At 40.8% G+C, this 22,659-nt stretch overlaps 5 protein-coding genes across 9 annotated transcripts in view; 2 read left to right on the top strand and 3 right to left on the bottom strand.

Moving 5' to 3' along the window:
* Positions 1-175: 175 nt before the first annotated feature.
* LOC122132917 lies at positions 176-4,257 on the bottom strand. The gene is made up of 6 exons (XM_042707843.1): positions 2,446-4,257; positions 2,259-2,321; positions 2,078-2,157; positions 1,813-1,943; positions 1,461-1,527; positions 176-1,239 (listed from the first exon to the last, which is right to left on the bottom strand). The coding sequence occupies exons 1-6, from the start codon at positions 2,517-2,519 to the stop codon at positions 1,151-1,153; spliced, it is 504 nt and encodes a 167-aa protein (XP_042563777.1). The 5' UTR covers positions 2,520-4,257; the 3' UTR covers positions 176-1,150.
* An 861-nt stretch (positions 4,258-5,118) lies between these two features.
* Positions 5,119-6,530, top strand: rbp7b (retinol binding protein 7b, cellular). The gene is made up of 4 exons (XM_012829355.2): positions 5,119-5,298; positions 5,714-5,892; positions 6,017-6,118; positions 6,216-6,530. Exons 1-4 carry the CDS (start codon positions 5,226-5,228, stop codon positions 6,267-6,269), a joined length of 408 nt encoding a protein of 135 aa, XP_012684809.1. The 5' UTR covers positions 5,119-5,225; the 3' UTR covers positions 6,270-6,530.
* An 88-nt stretch (positions 6,531-6,618) lies between these two features.
* Positions 6,619-8,224, top strand: cenps (centromere protein S). The gene is made up of 5 exons (XM_012829379.3): positions 6,619-6,883; positions 6,987-7,110; positions 7,195-7,228; positions 7,322-7,388; positions 7,779-8,224. The coding sequence occupies exons 1-5, from the start codon at positions 6,857-6,859 to the stop codon at positions 7,908-7,910; spliced, it is 384 nt and encodes a 127-aa protein (XP_012684833.1). The 5' UTR covers positions 6,619-6,856; the 3' UTR covers positions 7,911-8,224.
* tardbpb (TAR DNA binding protein b) lies at positions 8,045-12,182 on the bottom strand. 5 transcript variants are annotated; one of them, XR_006152428.1, is made up of 7 exons: positions 11,842-12,182; positions 11,254-11,417; positions 11,004-11,144; positions 10,678-10,884; positions 10,475-10,559; positions 9,420-9,563; positions 8,045-8,614 (listed from the first exon to the last, which is right to left on the bottom strand). XR_006152428.1 is itself a non-coding variant. In XM_012829378.3 (6 exons), exons 1-6 carry the CDS (start codon positions 12,086-12,088, stop codon positions 9,505-9,507), a joined length of 903 nt encoding a protein of 300 aa, XP_012684832.1. In that variant the 5' UTR covers positions 12,089-12,182; the 3' UTR covers positions 8,045-9,504. The 5 variants fall into 5 exon arrangements, 3 of the variants coding, with proteins under 3 accessions (XP_012684832.1, XP_012684830.1, XP_012684831.1); XR_004163723.2 differs by having other exon boundaries at positions 8,826-10,559; XM_012829378.3 differs by having other exon boundaries at positions 8,045-9,563.
* A 1,096-nt stretch (positions 12,183-13,278) lies between these two features.
* The window catches only part of ca16b (carbonic anhydrase XVI b), a 61,730-nt gene continuing 52,349 nt past the window's right edge, over positions 13,279-22,659 (bottom strand). The window contains exons 15-29 of the mRNA XM_031567985.2: positions 22,186-22,277; positions 21,555-21,651; positions 21,283-21,365; positions 21,032-21,166; positions 19,927-20,061; positions 19,504-19,664; positions 18,962-19,097; positions 18,485-18,631; positions 17,726-17,819; positions 17,360-17,436; positions 16,968-17,096; positions 16,603-16,749; positions 16,279-16,421; positions 15,894-16,029; positions 13,279-15,688 (exon numbers count right to left, since the gene is read on the bottom strand). Of these exons, the coding sequence (XP_031423845.1) occupies positions 15,548-15,688; positions 15,894-16,029; positions 16,279-16,421; positions 16,603-16,749; positions 16,968-17,096; positions 17,360-17,436; positions 17,726-17,819; positions 18,485-18,631; positions 18,962-19,097; positions 19,504-19,664; positions 19,927-20,061; positions 21,032-21,166; positions 21,283-21,365; positions 21,555-21,651; positions 22,186-22,277 (1,853 nt within the window). The 3' untranslated portion in view covers positions 13,279-15,547. The remainder of the gene's footprint in view (positions 15,689-15,893; positions 16,030-16,278; positions 16,422-16,602; positions 16,750-16,967; positions 17,097-17,359; positions 17,437-17,725; positions 17,820-18,484; positions 18,632-18,961; positions 19,098-19,503; positions 19,665-19,926; positions 20,062-21,031; positions 21,167-21,282; positions 21,366-21,554; positions 21,652-22,185; positions 22,278-22,659) is intronic.

The raw sequence follows: 22,659 nt of genomic DNA, 5'->3' as shown, positions 1-22,659 counted from the left end.
ACAATATTCAAGATTTCTTAGGGTGCATGTTTTGCCTAATGCTTTATTTCACACTTGGAATATCTTATTTTATTGGAATACCGATTGGTTATTTGTTAATAATCAATTACATTTTGATATTCTCTTTTATTGGTTGTGATCAGAGCTTACAATATAGCATTAACAGTCATTTTCAAATAAGTAATTTGTTTATTTTTGTAAAGACATGAAACACAAAAGCAAATATTGAACAACTGAATACATTTTTGAAGAATAGGAATACACCTATAGTAAAACTTATGATAAAAGGCTTATACATGAATGACTGTACGTATCAAATTCATTTAAAAAAAAAAAAATGAAATGGTGCTGCTGAATGGTCATCATATATTGCACCTACACTTTCCTTGGACCAAAATGCTATATTTTACAACCTGCTAGATGGCAGACTTAAGTGGGGGAAATAAGTGCAAACAGACATGTTTAGGTAAGAGCTGAATTGACAGAATAGTATTGTTGGGTTGGCGTGCTGTGTGCCATATCTCCTGCTCTCCACTGCTGCTTCAGAGAGGATCAAGCGCACATAAAAGCTCAGAGTCCAACACAAAGCTACATGCCCATGATGTCTGAGCAGGGCATAACAATGCCATGGGACTGATCAGGCTGAACTATAGATGTTACACATTGTGAACTGTCAGCTGTCCTCACTGGATAAGAAGATTGGCTAGCACAAGGGGAATAGTTAATATTGATTAAAATAAAACTGTGCTTAGTATTGTCACCCAGTCTCATAAAAATACTCAAAACATTTGATTCAATTGAATACAATTTTAATTCAATTCAGAACATTTGATGGGCTTGTTAGCTATAAACAATGGAAATGAACTGATTTTCTGTCAATTGATGGTGATGAATGGAAAAGGATAAACAAGTGAACATCAGGTACGACTGATTAGGTGATCATCTGTACCTTGTCAGTGATTCAAAGTTGCACCACAAACTCTGAATGAGTGCCCAAGAGGAAAAAAAGGACTTGTTTCCCTGTGCTCTGTGTTCAGAGTGCTTGACTGTAATAGGATCTTTGTTCCCTATCTGAGTGCTGGTCTCACGCTGGCATGGAAACAGCATAAATAATTAAGAGGCTTCACTTGGACGTGAATAGGCCTTTGGCTCAAACATTGTTCCAGAAGCTCTTTTCTTTGACCCAGTTTGGCCACATTTTGCTGATCACCCAAAGCCCTCCTCTGGCCATGAAAAAGGCTGGGAGGAGAGAAGAGCCAAAACCAAAATTAGTTCCAATCGTTGTGTGCATAACTGTACAAGTCCCAGCCTTGCATTTGTCTCAGTGTGTGTTTTAATTAAGAGTGGTTACACAGTCTAAAAAGCTGACCCAGATCTACATATGAAGCAGCTGATAAAAGCCTAAATTAATATTCTCTTCAGGTCCATCTAATATCATCAGAAGAAAAGTACACATTTACCTGTGGAGAGAATACATGCCCAAGATAGAACAAGGGAAAGGTAGTAGAGCTCTGTCGTTGTCCATGCCTACAAGAAGAAAATGGGCACACAAATAAGGATCATGGTCACCAAAATCAATAAGACAAGCCTGTAGAACGTGACTGCAATGTTTCTGCTAAATAGAGATGGCAGTTGTGTTCATTGACATGTGACACCAGTCTAAAACTAGACTGTCCAATGTGAACACAACCGCCTCCGTCACATGGTTTTACACCAATTAACGACAGTTTGATTAAACAGACCCCAGTACAGACATTCTACCGCTTAGAGCAGTAACAAGATATGAGTTTTGAAATTGAAGGAGCTACGCACACAGTCAGCTGCTAGTAGAGTCAGAAGGGCGGTGCACAGGCCTTGAGCAAATGAAATGACCCCAAACAGATGGAAGGCTACGCTGAAACTCTGTGGCACTGGGTCTATGAGTGTGAGCGCTACTGCAAAGCCTGAAACAAATAGGTCGCCATTTATTAGCAAGATATTCATCTCAAACTGCATAAAATCATGCTGTTAATGGAAGTTTACCATTTTATGTTTACTAAATGTCAAATGGCTAAAGGTTGTATTCATTGAAGTTCACCTGTAGCCATGAATGATAAGATGATGAAGACTATGAGGTTATTAAGGAGAGGCTGATGGCAAAATCGAGATGATCTAGGCCTGGGAGGATCATAATTGCAGATTACTGATAGGAAGCTATACAAAACAATAATGCAGTACATTTGTATTTAATATATACTGCAATAAGTATTTGTACTTGCCTTGTCAAAACATAGAGTTGTGGGGTAAGGACAACCACCACAAATGTAACCAGAATTACCTGACTGCAAGAGAAATTATGAGCTATACAACAAACTAAACACAGTTCACTAGGATAAACAGTCAGTCAGTGTATTATCTACAAAGAGGAGGCAGTCATTGATATCACCATATCTCATTGGTGCTTACAATCGGAGTCTCTGATCTCTCGGCAACCATCTGCTGGAGAGAAACGCTACGTGTGCCAAGAAGTGATGAAACATTGGCCTGGGCGGTTTGCAGGTAGCTCGACACAGAGAGACTCAGTCAGCGCTGAATTGCAATGGACATTATGTGGAGAATACATAACAAAACATCCAATTACTGTTATTATTTGAAATGGTACAATTTTTAGAAATTAACGTGTGTTTTATATTTAACATGAGCGGTTTCTTATGGATATTTTTACATACCTCAACAGAAGTTTGCATCACAAACACTAAATGAAAACACTGATGAACACCAACTTTAGTTTCCTTTAGTTTCACTTAAAGGTGATGTTGAGATGACTCACCTTGAGTTGTACTATAAATGTGTCTCTAAGCCTGGCGAAGTACAGGCAACAGGAGAGCTGTGGCTATTATGGTGGCGTGGAACAGGAGGAACGGTCTCCTCTAGTGGCTGTTCAGAGAAGTGCATCATTTTATTCCAGGTCTATTCACCTTCAGTACCAAGAGGGCCAAATGGGAAAAACACTGGGTTTTCGGGGGCCACATAAAATGCAACACCACAAAAAATATGTTCTTATTGTGGATTGTCAAGTGGAATGTATTCATATCCAACTACATTTAATAAAGTCAGAGTAAAAGATTCCCATAAACACTGGATATGATGCACATTCTTTTATTCTGAGATCATCAAATAGATATCTTGACAAACAAGCAATATTCTCTCAATGAGCTATGATTAGCCATAGAACTCTGACAGGCTGAAACAGACTTTTGTCATTCATGTAAACAGATCTGGGTAGTAAAATAATAACCCAGACTAAACATATAACAATACATATAATTTAATTTAATTTAAATTGTCATTGTAATACACATAATTGTCTTAGTGGGGAAAATACTGTACACTGCCTTAAAAAAGAAAAAAAAAAACATCTCAATCCGACATAAGGTGCTTAAGAGGCCCCCATTCATTGGTTATTTATCAAATATGCCAGCCAAACAGAATTAGTAGATGGGCAATACACAGTTACTACTATTCGGATCTAACTTTTGTTTTGTCTTTTTTATTTTATTTTGTTAAAGAAACTAGGAACAGTTTCCTGAACAACAAATCTTTCCTCAGCAAGATGATAGGCTGACTACCCAGATGCGGCCCAGATGTGGCTCACATATAGCCCAGATATGGCCCAGATGCGGCCCAGATGTTTCAGATATGGCCCAGATGAGGCCCAGATGTTTCAGATATGGCCCAGATGTTTCAGATATGGCCCAGATGAGGCCCAGATGTGGCCCAGATCTTTATCCAAAGAGCATCTTGCATTGCCCAGGAATTGAATCCAGGTCAACTTCTAACCATTGTACTACTGATCACACATGGTAAATTTGTCACACTGAAAAGTCATAATTATAGTATTGTGACAGGCAAGCTAGCCAACAGATCAAAAAAAGTTCGTTTTTGGTGTCATGACAACAGCTTGCCTGTAACTGTAAATGTGCACTTGCCTTTCCCCCTACTGACCAGACTGGACGCTCATCGGCTCCCAGGTCATTTGAGTTTGAGACCCCTGCTCTACAAGATTACAGGATGTTGTTTGTCTTTGTGTGTGTCTTGTACAAGAGGTATCTGTGCCCTATGGGCCACTAAGCAATCTGTGAGCCTCCACCCATCATACCACCTCTAGAGAACAACATACAATGAGCTGAATAATCTGTGGAAGAGGTGACTATGTTTAATAATGAAAACAAATACAAAGCAGATGTCATTACAACTTTCAGAAGAATAAAAACCTCAGCCTACTGTTAGCTGAAAATTCACTCAAGTTATCTCAGGACTCCGGAGTTGTACATAAGTATATTTATTCAGTAACAATTGCAATTGGGCTCACTCACAGCATAAGGATAAAAGTGAAGCAATTTCACTTACACCGCACAGGGTTTATCTTTATATACTTGAGATTTATCTAATTATGACGCCATGAATGTTTCTAATATCAGTAAGAATAGCCATGCAATAGCCACACACGACAAAAAGTATTTTTGTGTCTGCGCTATTATTATTATTTTTTGTCTCAACTGCGCTATCTTTAATGCAAGGATGTCAGTTTTACACAGGGTCAAACAAGCACAGTTCGACCTTTCTAATCACCTCTGAGCTCACCCAAACATATGCAGACTAAGTGGTGTCAGCACCTAATAATCTCAATCACAGAAACACAGAAAATCCATGTTCCTGCTTACATAAGAACAAGATTCATACAAGGTAATTGTTAATACAAGGCAATTGGCATTCCTAAGTCATGACTCTTACATTCTTAAGTCATGAACAGTGTTTCAAAAATAATTCTATCACCTACAATGACTCTTGACATGCCCTTAGAAAAGTATAATAAGAAGTCTGAAATACCCGTTTCACAGGATGTCTATTCAAAGGTACTGGAATCCATTTCCCACGACATATGCTTAATACATTATTTAGCCACCCCTCCCTAAAATCCCATGAGGAAATAATTGTTTCCCCATGCAGTGTGTGAAAAGTTACAGTCCTCCTGGCGGGGAGTGCTTCTGACTTGGCCTTCAAAATAGCCTTTGTGCTGGTGAAATCACCCCTGCCCCATATTTCTAAATACAGGAGCACATGTCAAATTGAGATCTTAAGCACACTAGTGGTTCATTCGACTCATTCACACCTCTGTCACAGGCTGTCTGAAGCGTTCCAACATTTCAAAGAAACGACACTCTCTGAGGCACAACTGGTTCATTATGCCTGCCAACTACGCTGGGACTTGGGACATTGTTAGTAATGAAAACTTTGAAGCTTACATGGTTGCCCTCGGTGAGTAAGAAGCGTTCATTCATTTTCAAAACTTTTCAGTCCCAAATGGCAATGTCAAGTTTCACCATTTTCAAAGAGAGAACCCACTGTAGTTATCATAACGTGAAGAGCACTGTTCAGAAGTCAGTAAAATATGAGAAGTCAGAATTACACTGTTCAGAAGCTGGTCAAATTTGAGTCAGAATTGTTGCACAGGAGTGTCTTGCAGCTGTGAACTCCACACATTCCTTTTCCAGACAGTTGCATTCTTATCTCAGATTCCGGAATGAATCTCCACAGATCCATTCACATCGCTATTCCTTGAGTTTGCAAAAATTGCGTTATGCATTTTGTAAAAAATATGGGCATATAAGGCCATATGGTAGAGAGTTTATTAATGAGGAAATCACACAATCACTCTTTTTTTGTCATGCAGGTATCGACTTTGTCACTCGCAAGGCAGCAAGCATGCTGAAGCCTCAGAAAATTATTGAACAAGATGGTGACTCCTTTATAGTCAAAACACTAACTTCTTTCAGAAACTATACCTGCGAATTCAAGATTGGTGAGGAGTATGAAGAGGTCACAAAAGGCTTGGACAACAGAAAATGCCAGGTTCAGAGTTACATTTAATATAAATATATACTACCAACTAAATAACGCTGTATATGTTAATATGTGTGAAAAATAGAGGCCCACAACAGAACTATAACAAAGTTATTGTTTTTTCTGTCAACAGACAACCGTCAGCTGGGACAATGATAAACTGGTCTGTGTCCAGAAGGGGGAAAAGAAAAACAGAGGATGGACTCACTGGTTTGAAGGAGAGGCTCTCTATCTTGTAAGTTATGTCAGAGTAACTTCTGTATGTCTAACAGTCTCAGAACGTATACCACTGGCTGTGATTACAGTGCCCTTTCTCTGTCTTTTTATTACAGGAAATGCGATGTGAGGGCAAGGTTTGCACGCAGATCTACAAAAAGAGTGCCTGAATTCTCATATGGTCTAATAATGAAATGATTGCATTTTGTATCCAAGCCTAATACATCTTCTACAACATACACACCATGGAGCAAATGTATCATATTTACTGTTTTAAGTTTTTTAATACTTGATTTTGATGTATTTTGATTTTCATCTAAACGAATAAAGTTTCTGTTAGCAGTCCTTACTTTTACTGATGACTGGCATAATACACTGTTATGTATAGTGTTTAAATACAGTACAAATAAATACAGTAGGCTACAATTAAATCAGGCTGTTGTTACTGGATTATTTCACCAACAATACATGTACGTCGCTAGGTTAACCTACTCCAGTTCAATAGGTGTCAGTATAGTGCATGAGAACGTATGGCCGTAAATCTGACAAAAGAGAAGCAACAATATACCGCGAAATTTTTGTTATAAAAATCGAGTGTAATATTTTCTCTGAGTAAACAACATGGGTTGGGGAACACATTGGATTTATCACTAGTTAATGTTGTCAGTGAAAATCTTGTGTAACAATATATTTGTAATCTGACGCAAACCAGCAATCTAACGTGTCTAACGTTGCCTTTGAAATCTAAAATTTTGATATGGATGATACATTGGCTCAAACTCAGGTAAGGGCGTTTTGTATTAGTTAACACAACTTTGACGTGTGTTTACTTACAATGAAACGTTTAGTGCATCGTACCATAATGTATTCATCTTGTTATGTTGTAGCGACTTAAAGCGGCAATCCATTTTACCACGGGACAAATATGTCAAACAATTGCTGCCGATTGTGGGAGGGAGTTCAGCAGACAAGCTATAGCTGCTATAGCTGAAACTACATTTCGACAGTGTGGTAGGTCTTGAATGAGCCTTTTTTTAGTTCATGTTAATTCAGGCTCTGCTTCAGCTACCATAACTTAAACTGTTTCTATTACAGACACTTTTGCCAAAGACCTGGAGGCGTTTGCAAGGTAACATTTTATTGTTTTGAAGACTGTTCTTTCACCTCAACAAATAGAGATTGTACGGTCTTTGATGTCATTCGCGTTTTCTGCTCTTTTCAGACACGCCAAAAGAAACACAATCAATGTGGATGACGTGAAACTTGTTTCAAGGCGAAGCACTGCACTTGTCAGTTAATCTTCCTTCTCACTGTTTAATTAATTAGGGGGGGGGGGGATAAGCATTGCTGGCCTGTTGTGGGATTTACTTGACCAGTAAAATCAGTGCGCGTCTGCTGAGATGATTGCGCAACCCAGGGATAGCAGTAGTTGATAGAAACTCAATGAGCGAGTATCAGATCTCAAGGAGTTAATGGAAATGCCATAGGGAACTACACGGAGGCAACAGTAATCAACATTTAAATGTGTGTTAAAATGCATGCCTGCATGTTACAGCCTTTGGTGGAGTTAACTAATCCATTTCCAGTGTAAGCCAAGCTTGTGTGAATGGAATGCATGGATAAAACGCCTTGACCTTTTGCCCAAATATTTGATTTAAGTGTTTCCTTGCCCACTACAGTCCACTTATATCCAGCAGAAGAGCGAAGAACTTGCCAGTGCACACCAGGAGCAGAAAGAGAAGCGGAGAAAGAACACGGTGAAGAGGAAGCATCAAGACACTGAAGGAGATCCTGAACAGAATGAGGACTGAACACAGGATCAAGAGTTTGGCTGTTAGTGGGAGCCAGTACAGGCATTTGTAGTTTGTTAAACACTGGGTAGCAGGCCTTAACTATTTTACAAAAATGCAGCATTTGTTTACTCTTCAAACAAAACACAAATGTCTTTTTGCAGATGTAATTTTTTTTTATTGTAATAAGGGGAAAACATGCACCCACTATGCAAGTGCTTAGGGAACTAAGGAATGTTGGGTTGGACACAGCATTTTCATTGCCAATTGGTCTAAATATACTTTAACTGTATCACAATAATTTAAATAAATAAAGCCGTCACATTAAAAAAAAACAGACAACTCAATTTTTTCCATCATACTTAACTCAGATTTCACAGTTTCATGTGTTTAAGTATCTGAATTTATACAAGAATACCCACTGGTATCAAGCATACATCAAGGCTAAGCAATACAAATATTAAGGCTCAACTGTTTAAATTACCAGACTGGTTTCTCAGTTTTGGGAGCATCTAAGGCCAATTTATCGATGCAATGCCTTATGCTCAGGACTCTTGAGAAAGGCCATTACCATTTTCCAGTCCAGTCAATCCAGGGACGCTACAAATATTGCTGAACCCCCAGCTGAAGTCAGGGGCTCCACCCCTTCCATCTTGATCCTTCACAAAACTCAATCTCCCACTCTGGGCTCAGATGGAAACCTCGGTCAGCAGTATCCAAGGTTCCTAAATATGCGGATGCAATTAGTTTTATGATGGTATTTCACCAATGACACAAAAGGGTCAACCAGTTTCAGATGAGCAAATACCCATTTCAAATCAATTTTTTTTATTAGAGTACTCCCTTCATTGACATGTCATATAAAACACTGAGCAACATTATCTACGAGGGATTCAAAGAGACACGCACAGCACTCCACATACAAGTCTCACTTACACCATCACTCAAGTCCCCCTCAAGAGTCCTCAGAAGTTGTCATCCACATCAAGTTCACACTTACAGGTCAAGTACAAGGAAATAAAGCACACACACCATACAGCATTCAGGATGGGTTATAGAAGCAAGACAAAATATATATCACAACATTCTACTAAACTCAGTGCTATTTATGCACTTCAGTATACTAAAAGGAGAAAAAAGCAATAGGGGAGCAGGTTAAAGAAGGAGGGATGGAAAAGGGAAGAGTTCTGGGAGATGTACAAGTTAACAAAATGTCCATCATAGGGGTCATAAAGGAGGCGCTTGTAGCATCTGCAGCTTCCATTCACACTCGCACCAAAGCCACCACCCATCGCAGTCACATGTGGCGCGTTCTCTCATCGCACAACCAGTCTTTTTTCGCTCGCTCTCTTCCACGCGTTCTTTTTCTCTCTCCATTCTCTCATTCGCAGCGTCATTCTTCGCCACCAACAAGCCATCATCCCCAATCGCACTCAAGAGTTCTCAATGTCACTTGCGCAGATCTTGCCATTTGATTTGTTTTTAAAAAAAAAGAAAAACAAAAAAAGTGGATAAAAAGGGAACACCCACCGTCATGTCGACACATGCGAAGGAGATAGCCGTTCTGTGGTGGCAAAGCATTAACACATGGGGAAGAGGGCGACTGACAGTGACATCAGCCACACATTGCGGCCAAACAGGGGCGTCTTCCCAGGAAAGCGGGAGAGATGTGAACTGCAGAAGAGATTTTTGATGAAGGCTTTTTTTTCGTAGAAACTTGACTGCAAACAAATCTGAACTTTAAAAGTAAGTCTTTTCAGTTTCAACTAGATTCTTTCCAATGCAAGAGTATAAAGGAAAAAAGACAATGTAAGAATATGGTTTGATGTTAACTTTCTCATGCATTTTTCAGAACGGTAACTATACAACACATGCATTTCAGAATCCAGTTGAAATGACAACCAATGAGAAAAACGTAAAAATAAAAAGAAAGAAAAGGACACCCTAGGTGGTTTTTTTACCCCCTGGTTAACAATGATCCACTTCAAACACTCTAAATGAAATCCTGGACAAACATGTCCAAATGTACAAAACATTCAATATCCCTCTTCAAAAGGTTTTTTTTGTTTATCTCAAATACACCGGACAGAAAAAAGAAATCTCAGAATACTTACCACACACACACACACACACACACTACAAACTTTAACAACTCAAATCCCATTACATACCCCAACCTGAAGACTTGGACTCCATGCTGGAGCCAAAGCCAGAGGTAAACCCACTCCCGCTAGTTGTGGAGTTAGAGCCGGTCCCCCACCCCAGACTCGCTGAATTGGTACTGTAGTTACTGTTGCCGCCTGAACTGTATGCCTGGGTTTCCCCCCGAGTGGAGCTGGCCGGCCCGCTAGTGCTGGTACCAGAGGTAGTGGACTGACCACCCTGCTGGCTGGCCAGCATACCCATCATCCCCCAGCTGCTCTGTAGAGCTGCTTGGGCCGCGGCCATCATGGCCGGGTTGAGGTTGAAGTTACCAAAGTTACCCATGGTGCTAGAGCTGCTGCCCCCGCCTATACTGCGGCTACTGCCAAACCCCTGGCCAAACCCATTGCCAAAGCGGCCTGCTCTCTCCATCATTTGCCTACTATTGTTATGCTTAGGCTCAGCATTGGAGATGTGCACGCTGACTCCTTTGACGATCAGGTCCTCACCACACAGTGCTGCGGCAACCTGGCGAAACACAACACACATCATTGCATTATTTATCGGAAGGTCAAGTTACACAAAAACTAAAAAAAATACACACTTAAGCTCAGAGTAATCCTGGCTGTCAGCATTACCAACATACCTGGTCATCAGCAAAGGTGACAAAGGAAAAAGCACGGAAAGGTTTTGGGATGAACACATCAGTGACCTCGCCATACTGCATAAAGAACTGCCTCAGGTCATCGGCAGTCATGTCCTCGGTGCATCGGCCCACGAACACTTTCCTGCACCTCTGAGGCTCATCAGGACCAGCCTGTTGGTCAAACATATAATCCGTTGGACTAAAGGCCTACCCAAAAAATGGTTGGGTAGGCCAATATGTTTTCTCAAAGAGTAATTGATGTACTCCGAAAACCTAGTCTAGCAACACTGTTTATTTTAATTTTTTAAGCGTTTATAAAAAAATACCTTGGAATTGGGGAGCTTGCAGTCACACCATCTTCCATCAATCATGTGACGCTGTGACATCACTTTGTTCTGAGTTTCATACTCTGTGAACCTCACGAATCCAAAACCCTTTGAGTTCCCAGTTTTCACATCACGCTTGACCTGGAAATATATTCAGCATCAGCATTTCCATTCAACAAAGGATGAGGCCTCATATGAACCATGAGAAGACACGAAGAGGACAATAAGACATGCAAATTGGGCATCTTACCTGGACCATGATGACTTCACCAAAAGTGGCAAAATAGTCTTTCAGGTCCTGTTCTGAGGTTTTCCATGGAAGCCCCAACACAATCAGGTCTGAGGTCTTCTGATCCCCTCTCTTCATTTTTGAGGCCAATGCAGCATCCATCTCATCCATCTTCCTTTTGTTATCTGGAGAACACAAACATCCCAGGGTTAGAGAACAACAAAGGGACAAATCATTGAAATGAAGGCGACCCTGCACATATGAATGCGAATTAACCATCAGAGGTAACACCACACGAGGGCCCAGATGCAAAATGAGTAGGGGGTCGTGTTAATATGAACCCGAACAATCCGATAACGTTACCCGACTGGATCAATAGCGCGACCATGTACAGCTCCAATTCAGGTGCCAAAAGCTTAAACCACCAAGTCATATTAATCAATAAGAAAAACTAAGCTAGCATTCCTGCTATCTATCAATGAAATGAACGTGTTCAACACAATGGCGGCTAAGCGAGCTAGCATAATTTTCTGCTTTATCAACATTATTGGTCTACTCGGTCTGTTTTCTTAAACAATAATTGGCTCAAATCTTAACATATGAACCTACCTTTAGGATAGTTGACGACATAGACCAGATTTTGCCATCCATTCTCGGGAGCATGAAGAATTCCTTCCACTAAACGGACCCCTCGCATGCACTGGGACACTGGGCTCCGGAAACGTAGGCCGCAAGCTCCTGGAAACTGTGCGGAGACGCTCGACAGCAACACGGTGCTGTCTTCCTCTGATGGGATTTCCATGGGCTCCTCATTCTCATCTTCCGCCACGCGAATATAACATTCGGCCATTTCCATTTGGCAAAAGGCTTTTTTTTATCACAAGCAGAATCGGTTTCCTAGCAATCCTAACAGCAGCGAGGAGTGGTTCGCTGAAACCGCGCAGAATGGCAAATCAAGTATAGTATTACCCAAGTCGCGTTAAAAACGTGAGTATGGCCTGGATTTACTTTAAACCACACAAGGCTCGTCTTGCTTATAAGCAACAGCCCTAAAACCCCGACTATATATATATTCCTTTGTTAGCTTACTGGCTAACAATTTAGCTAAAAGCTCACTGGCGACGACGACCTCGTTCTAACAATGTGGTTCACTATCAATGAGCTAGCTAGCTAATGCTAAACACTCAAAACTACGCCGTGCTACAATCAAATCTCAATTATCGTATGCTGCATTAAATGCACGAAAGTCAGAAATACAGTTTCCTATATTTTCTCTACAGGTCGGTACAGCTAGAAGAGATACTTCAATCCGGAAAAGTGTTTGGATTGTCAGGTCCCGTGTGCCGTACAAGCCGTAGTTTGGCTAAAAATGGCATTATCTAAGTCATCCAGGAAGTACGTCATGGTTTGGGAGAGCTCATTTCAGGCGTGGGTTGACGCATACAATAATTTAGCTATGATATATTTCCATAGACACTACCCACGTTTCAAAATCTGAGATGGTAAATAATCAAATCTAAAAGATTGAACATAAATACGTATTACCTTTAAATAGTTGGATTATGGGAAAAACACGTTTTTTTTTCAAACATAATGGGAACCCCCTGTTAGAGAGCAATGGTGAAACCGCTTCCAAAATCAAATCGTAACTTCCTGTAGCTCCCTGGTTCCCCTGGTGGTGGACTGTAGATTTTTTCCACAATCTTATGGCATTTAATCTGTTAATTGAGCTACATGATCTAGCTTGTTTCAGTGACCAAAGATAATAACGAAATGTCAATGTAACTTGCTGATGACTTTTAAGTTTTAAAATATAGGAATATATGTACGACGTACTTTGATATGCTTTAAATTGATATTTGGACATGTTGCTATCTTCAGAGCTTTTGTATGCAACGTTTCTAATAATCAGGGCTGCTCTGTCCAAAATATATCAATACAAATACATTAAATGCATGAATCAAATGCATGCAATACTTTACATTTAGTAAAACAATTCCCAGTTTTTTAAAACAACAAAAACTAAAATCAATGATGGTGGCACAATTTTACTGGGCATGCACTTTTTATTGTAAAATTAAAGATAGGTGACTCTCTTGGTGTGTAATGACCACAGGCTAGAACGAAGCACTCCACTTTGTTCACATAATAAATCCATATAGGTAGCCTCTCCCACACAGCAGCTTTTTTTAAAGTAGTTTGCCTTGTGGCCTAATGTAAAGGCGGTATTATACCAATGACCCAAACTAATCATGGTATATGGGTGATGAGCCAAATAAAGGGTCAAACCAAACAAAAAGAAATAAACACAGCAATTACCTGCAGGAGATCAAAAATGTATCAGGTAAATCATAGGAAATGTTGCTGAACTTGAATCAGTTTATTGATAAGCACGGAAGTAGAGGCACATTAGGCAGCTTAACATTATGGGTGTTATTAAATTAAATGCAATGCCAAATGCAATTTACCAACCCAACAAATTATGTATGTATGATGTTTGGTATGGTGTTTGCTTTTATGTATTATGTGTTATGCCTACCTGTTCAGCGATTCCTATATCAGGTTTGACTCCGCTTTTGTATCACAATAGAGCTGGAGGAATTTTAAAATTATTTAATTAAACTTAAAAAGATCAGTTGTCTTCATCTGTTCTGTATCTGACCATTTTCATTTTGATTGGCAGGTTTTCTGTTGCACTGGTTTGAAACAACAGCTACAACAGTTTTTGTGGCATTGTGTGAAATCAAAATCGGTATAATGTCTAGTGAAATGCACTGCTCCTCAATTGATTCGACTCAGCATCAGCTTTAGGCTTTAGAGGGCAGCAGTCTTCCAACTTCCAGTATCATGAAAATCATGAAGAGGATTAACATCACAATCTGTGGTTCAAAACAGTGTTGCAATGGTGTGTCCTCTGCTGTGCAGTGTGGTTTTAAGCAAAATAAAAGGCATACTTTTTCTAGTAGATACTTTGGTAGGCACAATTTAATTTCAAGAACTCTGTTCTCTGATGTTTGCAGAATGTGCTGTGTGCAGATGTGTTGTTTTTACCAAATTTAAGATTACATGAAAATTCTTGACCATAAATGCAATATAATCTTGAGTTAATCACTCTCAAGGAAAGCAGCCAATCATATCTTTGGTATGAAGGACTAATCTTTACTGTCTTGGATACATGGAAAATATGGTGGCACTAACTGGAGGCCTACTGACGCTCAAGGACATCAAGGACATATGGAAAAAGAGGGAGAAAAGGCCCTTACTGCATTGTGCATCTTAATGGTTTATATCATAAGGATTTTCAGACTGAATATATATGTATATATATATGATGAATGAATTTCAAGTTGAACCATTTTCACAATACTTGTTGACCTTATTGTCGATAAACCTTTTCATGTTGTCTTTGAAATGTATATCATATAATTTATAGGCAAACACCACCTACTGGAATAGAGCTACAAAGATGGATAAAATAGTGCAGGCCACGATTTTCAATCAAATATATTACTGATAGTGGAACAGAGCACAGCTGAAATGTACAAAATACAGGTAGACATGATCAATATATTTATATTTACAAAACAACAGAACTTTTGCCATAAAACAGTAAAGTCCATACTATGTGTTATAATACTAATTAGAAAAACATGTATAAGTTAGATATAAAATGAAACATGTTATTCAAATAAATATCAAAATAAAATGAAAGACAAAAGAAACACTTATCCAACCTAAGGGGCCTGTTTTGGCTCCCTGTTTGGAAAGTGAGAAATGTACATTCTGATGATATCAGATCATATTTTATCTCAAAGTCTATTTAGATGACGAAACACAACATTGAACTAAAACGCTGGGACTCCCCACGGGTGGGCCAGATCGGTAGCATACTGTAGACGCTGTGCTCTGCTGCTAAGCTGTGCTGTGCTGAGGGCTGCTTGAGATGAGGGAGGATGGTCATCCTTGTTCTTGTCAAACTCAACCGCACTGACTCCTTTCAGTCAGTGACCACCAAAGATGAACAGGCAGACAGAGCTCATCCAATGTTTTGGGACGTCACAGTCTGTAATTGACCATGTATAGGCAGTAACACTGACAGTATAGTGCAAAATAGACAGAGCTGCATTTTGTTTTCGTGAACAGTACAACAGATACAGACAATCAGCAGGATAACAAAAAAGCAGCAAAAATAAATATCAAAAAGTTCCTTTCATCTGTATAATCTGTATAAAAAGTCACTGGGTTTAGTTTTTTTTTGTTTGACCAGTAGTCTGGAGAAAAAAAGGCCTCAAGAAATGCTTTTCTTGTTTGTTGTTCACACAAGTGATTCCATGCTCACTGCAGGGTGGTCTGTGATGACTGCTATGCCATTCCTCTCTGCATATATAGGCCAGAGTCCATTCTCTGTGCAGCTGACCATATTGAGCATAGCTTTGTAAAGGTACTGATACTGCTCCTAAAAAAACACAGAAATCATTGTTCAAACATCTTCATACGACACTATACGCATTATTCTTTGCATTATTGCTGCTACTAAAGAAGAAATCTTCCATTAGTGGTCAGCTGCAGATCACATTTATTACTATTAAAGTAAATGGCAAGGTGCTCAAAAATATCTTATTTTCACTGTTTCAAGTCAAAAGCAGCGCAGTCATACTCACAATGTCCGTAAAGACGCCTGGCCTCATAAGGTTGATCATTTTGGCCACCTGATACACATCCACAGCATTCTCGCTCTCCATCTGATCAGACAGCGTGGTGAGTGCACAGAGCAGGCCGGCAGAAAACGCCCCATACCTGCAACAAGACCAATCAGTCACCCAAACAGAGTATGTATGTATTTTAAGATAGCACCCTTAACAAGCTCTTATTGACAGGACTATGCCAATACACATACAGGCTGATATTATGATTCATTCTAACACCTGGATTCAATCCATCCTAGTTGACATGCATGTAAAGTTTATTGGATGAAGACCACTGAGCAGCTGTGGTGACTGAATATAAATGGGGAACAAGATGGACCCGGCCCTCCTCAATACTCACTCATCATGGACAATAGTAGGTCCGTCCCGAGTAAGGGCCTCTTCTTTGATCATGTTAACCAGCTCCAATGTGCTGCTAATGGGGGCATTTAGGTCAGGCCATTTAGGACACTGGAAGTGCCGCACTTCCAGCACATAGTCATCCTGGAAAAGAAAGTGAAATCCTACTATCAGACGCATAGGGAGAAGTGAATACACATGTTTAGTATTCTATTCTATTCCATTCTATTCCATATTCTTTTTGTCTTCTTCATTTCCCTCTTCTTTAACGCTGTAAAATGTGCTGCTGGGTGCGGAAGCAGTCAAAATGGAGCCACTCGGGTACCTGTGTAGCCTCCAGGATGAAGTCATGAATGATGATCTGCTCTCCACTGGAAAGGCACAGCCTGTCTTTGTTGATAAGGGTGACGGTGAACACCATACAGTTCATGGCCTCTTCCCGGCTGGGCCAGTAAACAAACTCATCTTCAGTCTGGGGGGACGAAATGACAGAAATAAACAAACACCTCAGGAAGACTGCTCCAGGTACTAGAACAAACCATTCCAACCAACTCCTTTTAGTAATGGTATTTAAATCAGATAATACATGCTGTTATCAAACACAGCCATGAGAAGATACGTGTAAATACGTGACTCAAGGTTGAGGTGCTCCTCAACAGAGATTTGCTATATATTCAATGTTACACACACCAAGCCATGGTTGTCTGGAAGCATGACAATGACTTGAGCATTGTGGTCCCAGATCATCCTCCAGAAGTCCATAGTTGTGTGGGGTAAAGGATGCTGGGTGATGATGAACTCATTGCTACGACGATAACCCTGTTTGTATAAGCAAGGGAAGGGGAGAGAACAGGTAAGGGGAGAACATGAGGCCAACTATCCCGATTCTACTTATATCATTATATGTCATCTGTGTGAATTGTATAACTGCGTGTTACCAAAACTAACTTTACACTGATTATTTCTTGTCTCTAAAATGATCCACACTGTATACACAAGATACGGTGAACAAATGGGGATTAGGCTAAAGCCTAAGAGTGATGAGCCCAAATAAATGGAGGGTTGTGTGCTGCCATAAGTACCATGATGTAAGAGGCATTGATGTAGTCGGTGCCCTTCATGCCAGGGAGAGGTGCCAGTCCTACGCGAGCCCGCTCCGCTTGGAGGAAAAAGAACCCAAAAACCAATTAAAACCCTTCCCCTCTGTGAGAGAGATAGCAAGCCCACTGCAGCTGAAGTTTTCTGTTATCTCACACAACACTAAAACATCGGATTTAAACTCTAGAGAAGTCCAGGCCCTTTCATTTTTTTCACTTTGCTACACTTAATAGCATTTCTCCCCTCCCTCCCCAACACCACCCGGACCACCAAAGTTTCCATGTTTTCTGGGAATATGATGAAAAATGACATTGGCTGGCAAAAAAGGTTAATGAGGTAAAACCACTCACAGGGCACCACAGAGGAGTTGCGGTTCTTCTCCTTGTTGTAGTCCTTTTGTGCACTGAAGCAGTCAACAAAATGAGCATTACACTGCATCACCAGCTGCGAGGGGAGAGAAGGAGTTTGTTAGCCTGGGGCGTCTCTGTCTGGCATTAAGCAATGCGGGGAAAAAAATGCCAGGATCAGCCATCTCCTCTTCGCTCATTGTCATAATTCTCCTGTTTCCCTCCTGACATCCCCCCCATGTTTTATTTCAAAGCGGTCAGCCCTTCGCACTGCGAGTCTCTGCCTCATGCAAAGAACCCGTCATTAATGAGAAAGGGTTACCAAGACAAATGTCTGACACCCCGATTTCAAAAAACACTAAGTGAGCACGGATCTGTCTGGCACCTACACGAGGGGCGAGAGTAACCTGTCATGTCTGATTCAGCTGATTGAATACATTTACAAAAGAGCACTTTAAGACAATGCAATGTGTCAGCAGCGAAGAGCTTTCAGTGTCACACATTTTATGAGTGTCTGTATAAAACACTAGTCTACATAAATCTATTTTCTGTGTCAGTTCTATAAAGCTAAAGCCCACACTTCAACTGAAATGATTAATTATCGGTGTGATATCAAGTGGAATTATCTTGTCTGTTCTTCGATACACGTGCAAAGCAAATGACAGATTTGAAATCATATCGAATGAAAAAGTCAACTTTTTAACTTTTGGCGTTTTTAAGTTTAAGTAACTTGCGTGTGTGCGTGTATATGAGTGTAGTTACCTTAAACTGCCTCTCCATTTGGGACCTGTAGCTCATGTCTGGTGTGAGGAGGCCACCGACGTAGGCAGGAAGCTGCCACATGGGCACCTCTGTCTCTGTGGCCAAGACGGCCTCCATCAGGGTGTCATGGATGAAGATGTACTGCTCCTGTGAAAAACAGGTATGATCAGCATTTTTTAACATGTGCAGGGTGTGTGTAGGTAGGCATGTAAGTATAGTAGGTAGGTATAGCATTTAGGGGTGTGGGTATAGGAATGTTTTAATTGTTGTCTTCAAATATTGTCTTCATATTCTCAATAAGGTGCATTTTCCTGGGTCAGGTTGCTAAGTATACTTCTTGTAAACAGAATCTTCGCCCCCTCCACATACATAGACACACACACACACACACTCAGAGACACACACGCACACTCCTAGGAACCTATGAAGGGCAAGGGGAACCTGTACAATGCCATGCAGAAACACAAACACACATACCTCAGTCTGTACTAGGTAGTTGCGTTGGGTGCGGATGTGTTTGAGGAACCCCTGGACATTAACTGTGCCCTTGTCTCTCATCTGCCTCAGCATGTTATCAATGACGATGTATGTGCCAGTTCGCCCAACCCCGGCACTGTCAAGAGAAAATCAAATAAACACCATCATAATAAGCAACCCATAAAGTCTTTTTTCCTCCAATTTCTCCTCCTAAAGCTATATAGATTTATGGGTTCTGAGATCTCTGAACTCTAACTGAGCCAAAGCAGATGCTCCTGCACAATGCCCACGAGCATTTCTGATTTAGCAAACTTTTACACCAGGAGAAAGCACACATTTCTTTTCTGTGGTTAACAAATTCTGCAACAGAACCGGGAGGATGTTTCTACTCTAGGTGAGAGCAAATAAGTCAACAGAAGGAGATTGTCATTATTACTTAAGCAATAGAGGGTAGAGAAGTCTGCAGTATCCGCTAGAAGGGAATAAATATATTATCAGTACTGGGACAAGGCCCAGTCTAGTGTTAGTGCTGACAGGGGTACCTGCAGTGCACCAGGACGGGGCCCGTGCGGGAGGTGCAGGCAATGGAGGAGCGTCTGATGAAGGTGAGGACGGGGAGGGTGTACTCTGGAACCCCCATATCAGGCCACTGCGTGTAATGATACTGCACCACTGCACGCTCGTGAGGCCGACCTTTCTGTCCCTGAGGTGGAAGTGACATTACCACGATTAAGTGACCATCATGCAAAAATGCCCACACTTGAGGCAGACTAAATAAAGACTATGACTATGTAAATAAGTGGACAAAAAACAAGCAGCTCTATACTTACAAACATGCAAAGATTATGTACCCTGGAATGTTGTAGTAAATTTAGAATAACCCTTGGCTATTCTCGTTGGAATGGGAGTGTCAGTATGCCTTTTGAATAAGAGTTAAAACGAAGAAATGTGGAGTTTCTACTGACCTTTTTAGCCTTAGTGTTTCGTATAAGAAACTGTCTGATTGTGTAGCAGGCACACACTTTAGTGCTCTTCAGAGTCACCACGATGTTCCCATACTCCTCACTGTTCTCATTGGGCCAGTATTGGTCACATTTTCTCTGTAAAGACAAAGGACATGTTAACATTGTCGCAGGTGCATTGTCACATTACACCTAAAGGACCAGTATGTAATACATTTACTGTACTAAATCATAAAATGAACATGATGTCATCAGAGACATAAAAAAAACATGCTAAACTGAAATACTGACTTCTCCAACAACAGTGCTACCGCCAGTATATTCTCCTTTTAAAGCAGAACATTTGTTTGTTTTTTGTCCTGTGTGATTCCGCCCTTTGCCTTTTTCTCCAGTACCATTTTGACACCCTGGGTTCTCAGATAAGAACACAAACACCGCGTGCGACCGCCATGGAAGTAAGCAAACATACTGGTCCAAAACAGAGATAATGTTTGATTCAAGCGTCATGCTAACACACGCTAATGTACTGCTTTCAGTCACACTAGAGGAGCATTTTGCCAGCATTAGACACTCTCTTCTCTCTCTGTTGTTGTTGTTCCTCTGGCTCTCCCCTCTGAACTATGCGTCCTGGACAAGGACCATACCTGTCAAGTCTCACGTTTTATCCACAAGACTCTCTCGGACTTTCAACATTTCTCATGTATCAGATATGTGACACTGAATCTCAGGGATCTCACTAAATCTCACGGATTTACACGCCCAATAGCATATAATTACAAGTCTATTCGACTGCTGCACAGTGTGAATAAAAGACTGTCATGTTCGCACTGTGCAGCTTACTATGTCTGTGTAGTGGTTTTAGGCTACTATAGTCAATGAAGTTACAATATTCAGCATCACTGAACAACTTATCTCGAGGCGAACCACACCTGTTTATGCCTCGTGAATGTAACAATATCCTTGCACGTGTTGTCTTTTGTGAATATGTGTGGGTGGTGGGGATGGCTCACGAACACGGACTACAGATAGCTCCTTTAAGACTCATCACATTAACAATAAAATCATGAATTTGCTTGAATGAACACTGCTTCTCCGGTTGCTCGCATACCCGGCCTTTCTCCACCAGGTTGGTAATCATGACGATGATCCTGGTGTTCTGCTCCCAGATCATTCTCCAGAAGTCTTCAAAGGTGGCCTTCAGGGGACCCTGGGCTGCGATGTAGGCCTTTGTTCTTTTATATCCCTGACAGAGGGATAAATCAAACGTGAACACGGGCAGGTAGTCTGCATGGGCAATGGAAAGGCACACCAGTGCACAGACATGCAACAGACAGAGGAGTTGGGGTGAGCTGCACTCACGTCTATATAGTTGGCGTTGATGTAGTCAGTGTGTTTGGAATCCTTTCCAGGCAAAGGTTGTAATTTCACCCTGCTGTGGTCATCTGAAAGATAGAAGCCGAAACAGATAATATAATTAAAAATGAAAGATAGAAGCTCTTAGAAATTGTAATACATAATGGAATGTTATGTTCCAGCTTTGAAATCAGCTACAAGGTCCAAATGCTACAAGAATAATAAATTAGCAACTTTTCCCAAAAGAAAAAAACTTTCAAGTTTTAACTTCTACTGACAGGCAACAATGTTGATGTATCGGTTTTTGTGCTTGTTGTCAAGGTGATTGGAATGCTCTGACACCAGCTTCATGTCCGCTGTGCATTGATGGACCTCCTGGCATGGGTTGAGATACAGAGAGAGAGAGAAAGAGAGGGGGGGGGGGCTCTGATTAATAATTAACAACTGAACAAAAGGACTAACCTATATGCCATATAGGCACCCTTATGCATATGAAGGCACACTGAGTAAGTCATTTAAGGACACATGCCTGGACACATAAGGCATATAGTTTGGGTTTACATGTGTATACCTCTGAACATGACTGGCTGAGACGGATGCGTTTGGGTGGAGTGAACTCACGCTCTGGGCCACAACCTGGCTAGAGTCCCATTGTTCTGCCATCCAGCCAGTAAGAGGCAAATGAGAGTTTTAATGAGACTCCATCCCTACACCCCACCATCTGCGCCCCATGTCATCAGAAATACCCTCACATAGACATATGACATTATGCACACAAACACAAACACACACAAACATGCATGTTTCCACACATTGGCCTCCACCCGTTTCTGAGACAATTTCTGAGCTGATTGTTTTGTAAACACATTTCCAATTTACCAGCCGCCAAAGAGTTTGCAGCCTGCTCACCTCAAACTCCTCCGTGAAGCCACGCTGGTTGTTTGAGTAGAGCTCCATGATATGTTTGAGGAACTGGCTGATAGAGATAGCCTCCTGGTCATCTGAAATGAAGGCATACATATAGATGCGTTTTTGTGTCTACAAAACTGTTACATTGTTTTTGGTAGATTGCATCCTTTCGGCTCTCAGTAATGGTGATGTCATAAGACTTACACATTAAAAAAACTCAACCACTTTGTGATGCTGGATTGGTCAAATTTGGCTCTGAACATGTGTTACATTTTCACAAAAAATGTTTCACCCACCACACGCAGATTTCACAATCTTTACCCACAATCGAAGCAGAATCGTTTTTTTTTCTTTGCGGTATAAGTAACACAGAGCTTGTGGGCTCGTGGAGTAATTTGGGGGGTTTACAGGGGTAGCATCTGTCTGATGTGAACCCCCATTAGGTAGGTAGCGACAACATCAATCAAGGAGATG

This window comes from Clupea harengus, chromosome 5, assembly GCF_900700415.2.
Source record: "Clupea harengus chromosome 5, Ch_v2.0.2, whole genome shotgun sequence".
In the NCBI taxonomy this organism is placed as follows: Eukaryota; Metazoa; Chordata; class Actinopteri; order Clupeiformes; family Clupeidae; genus Clupea; species Clupea harengus.
This window is presented reverse-complemented; position numbering and strand designations above follow the sequence as displayed.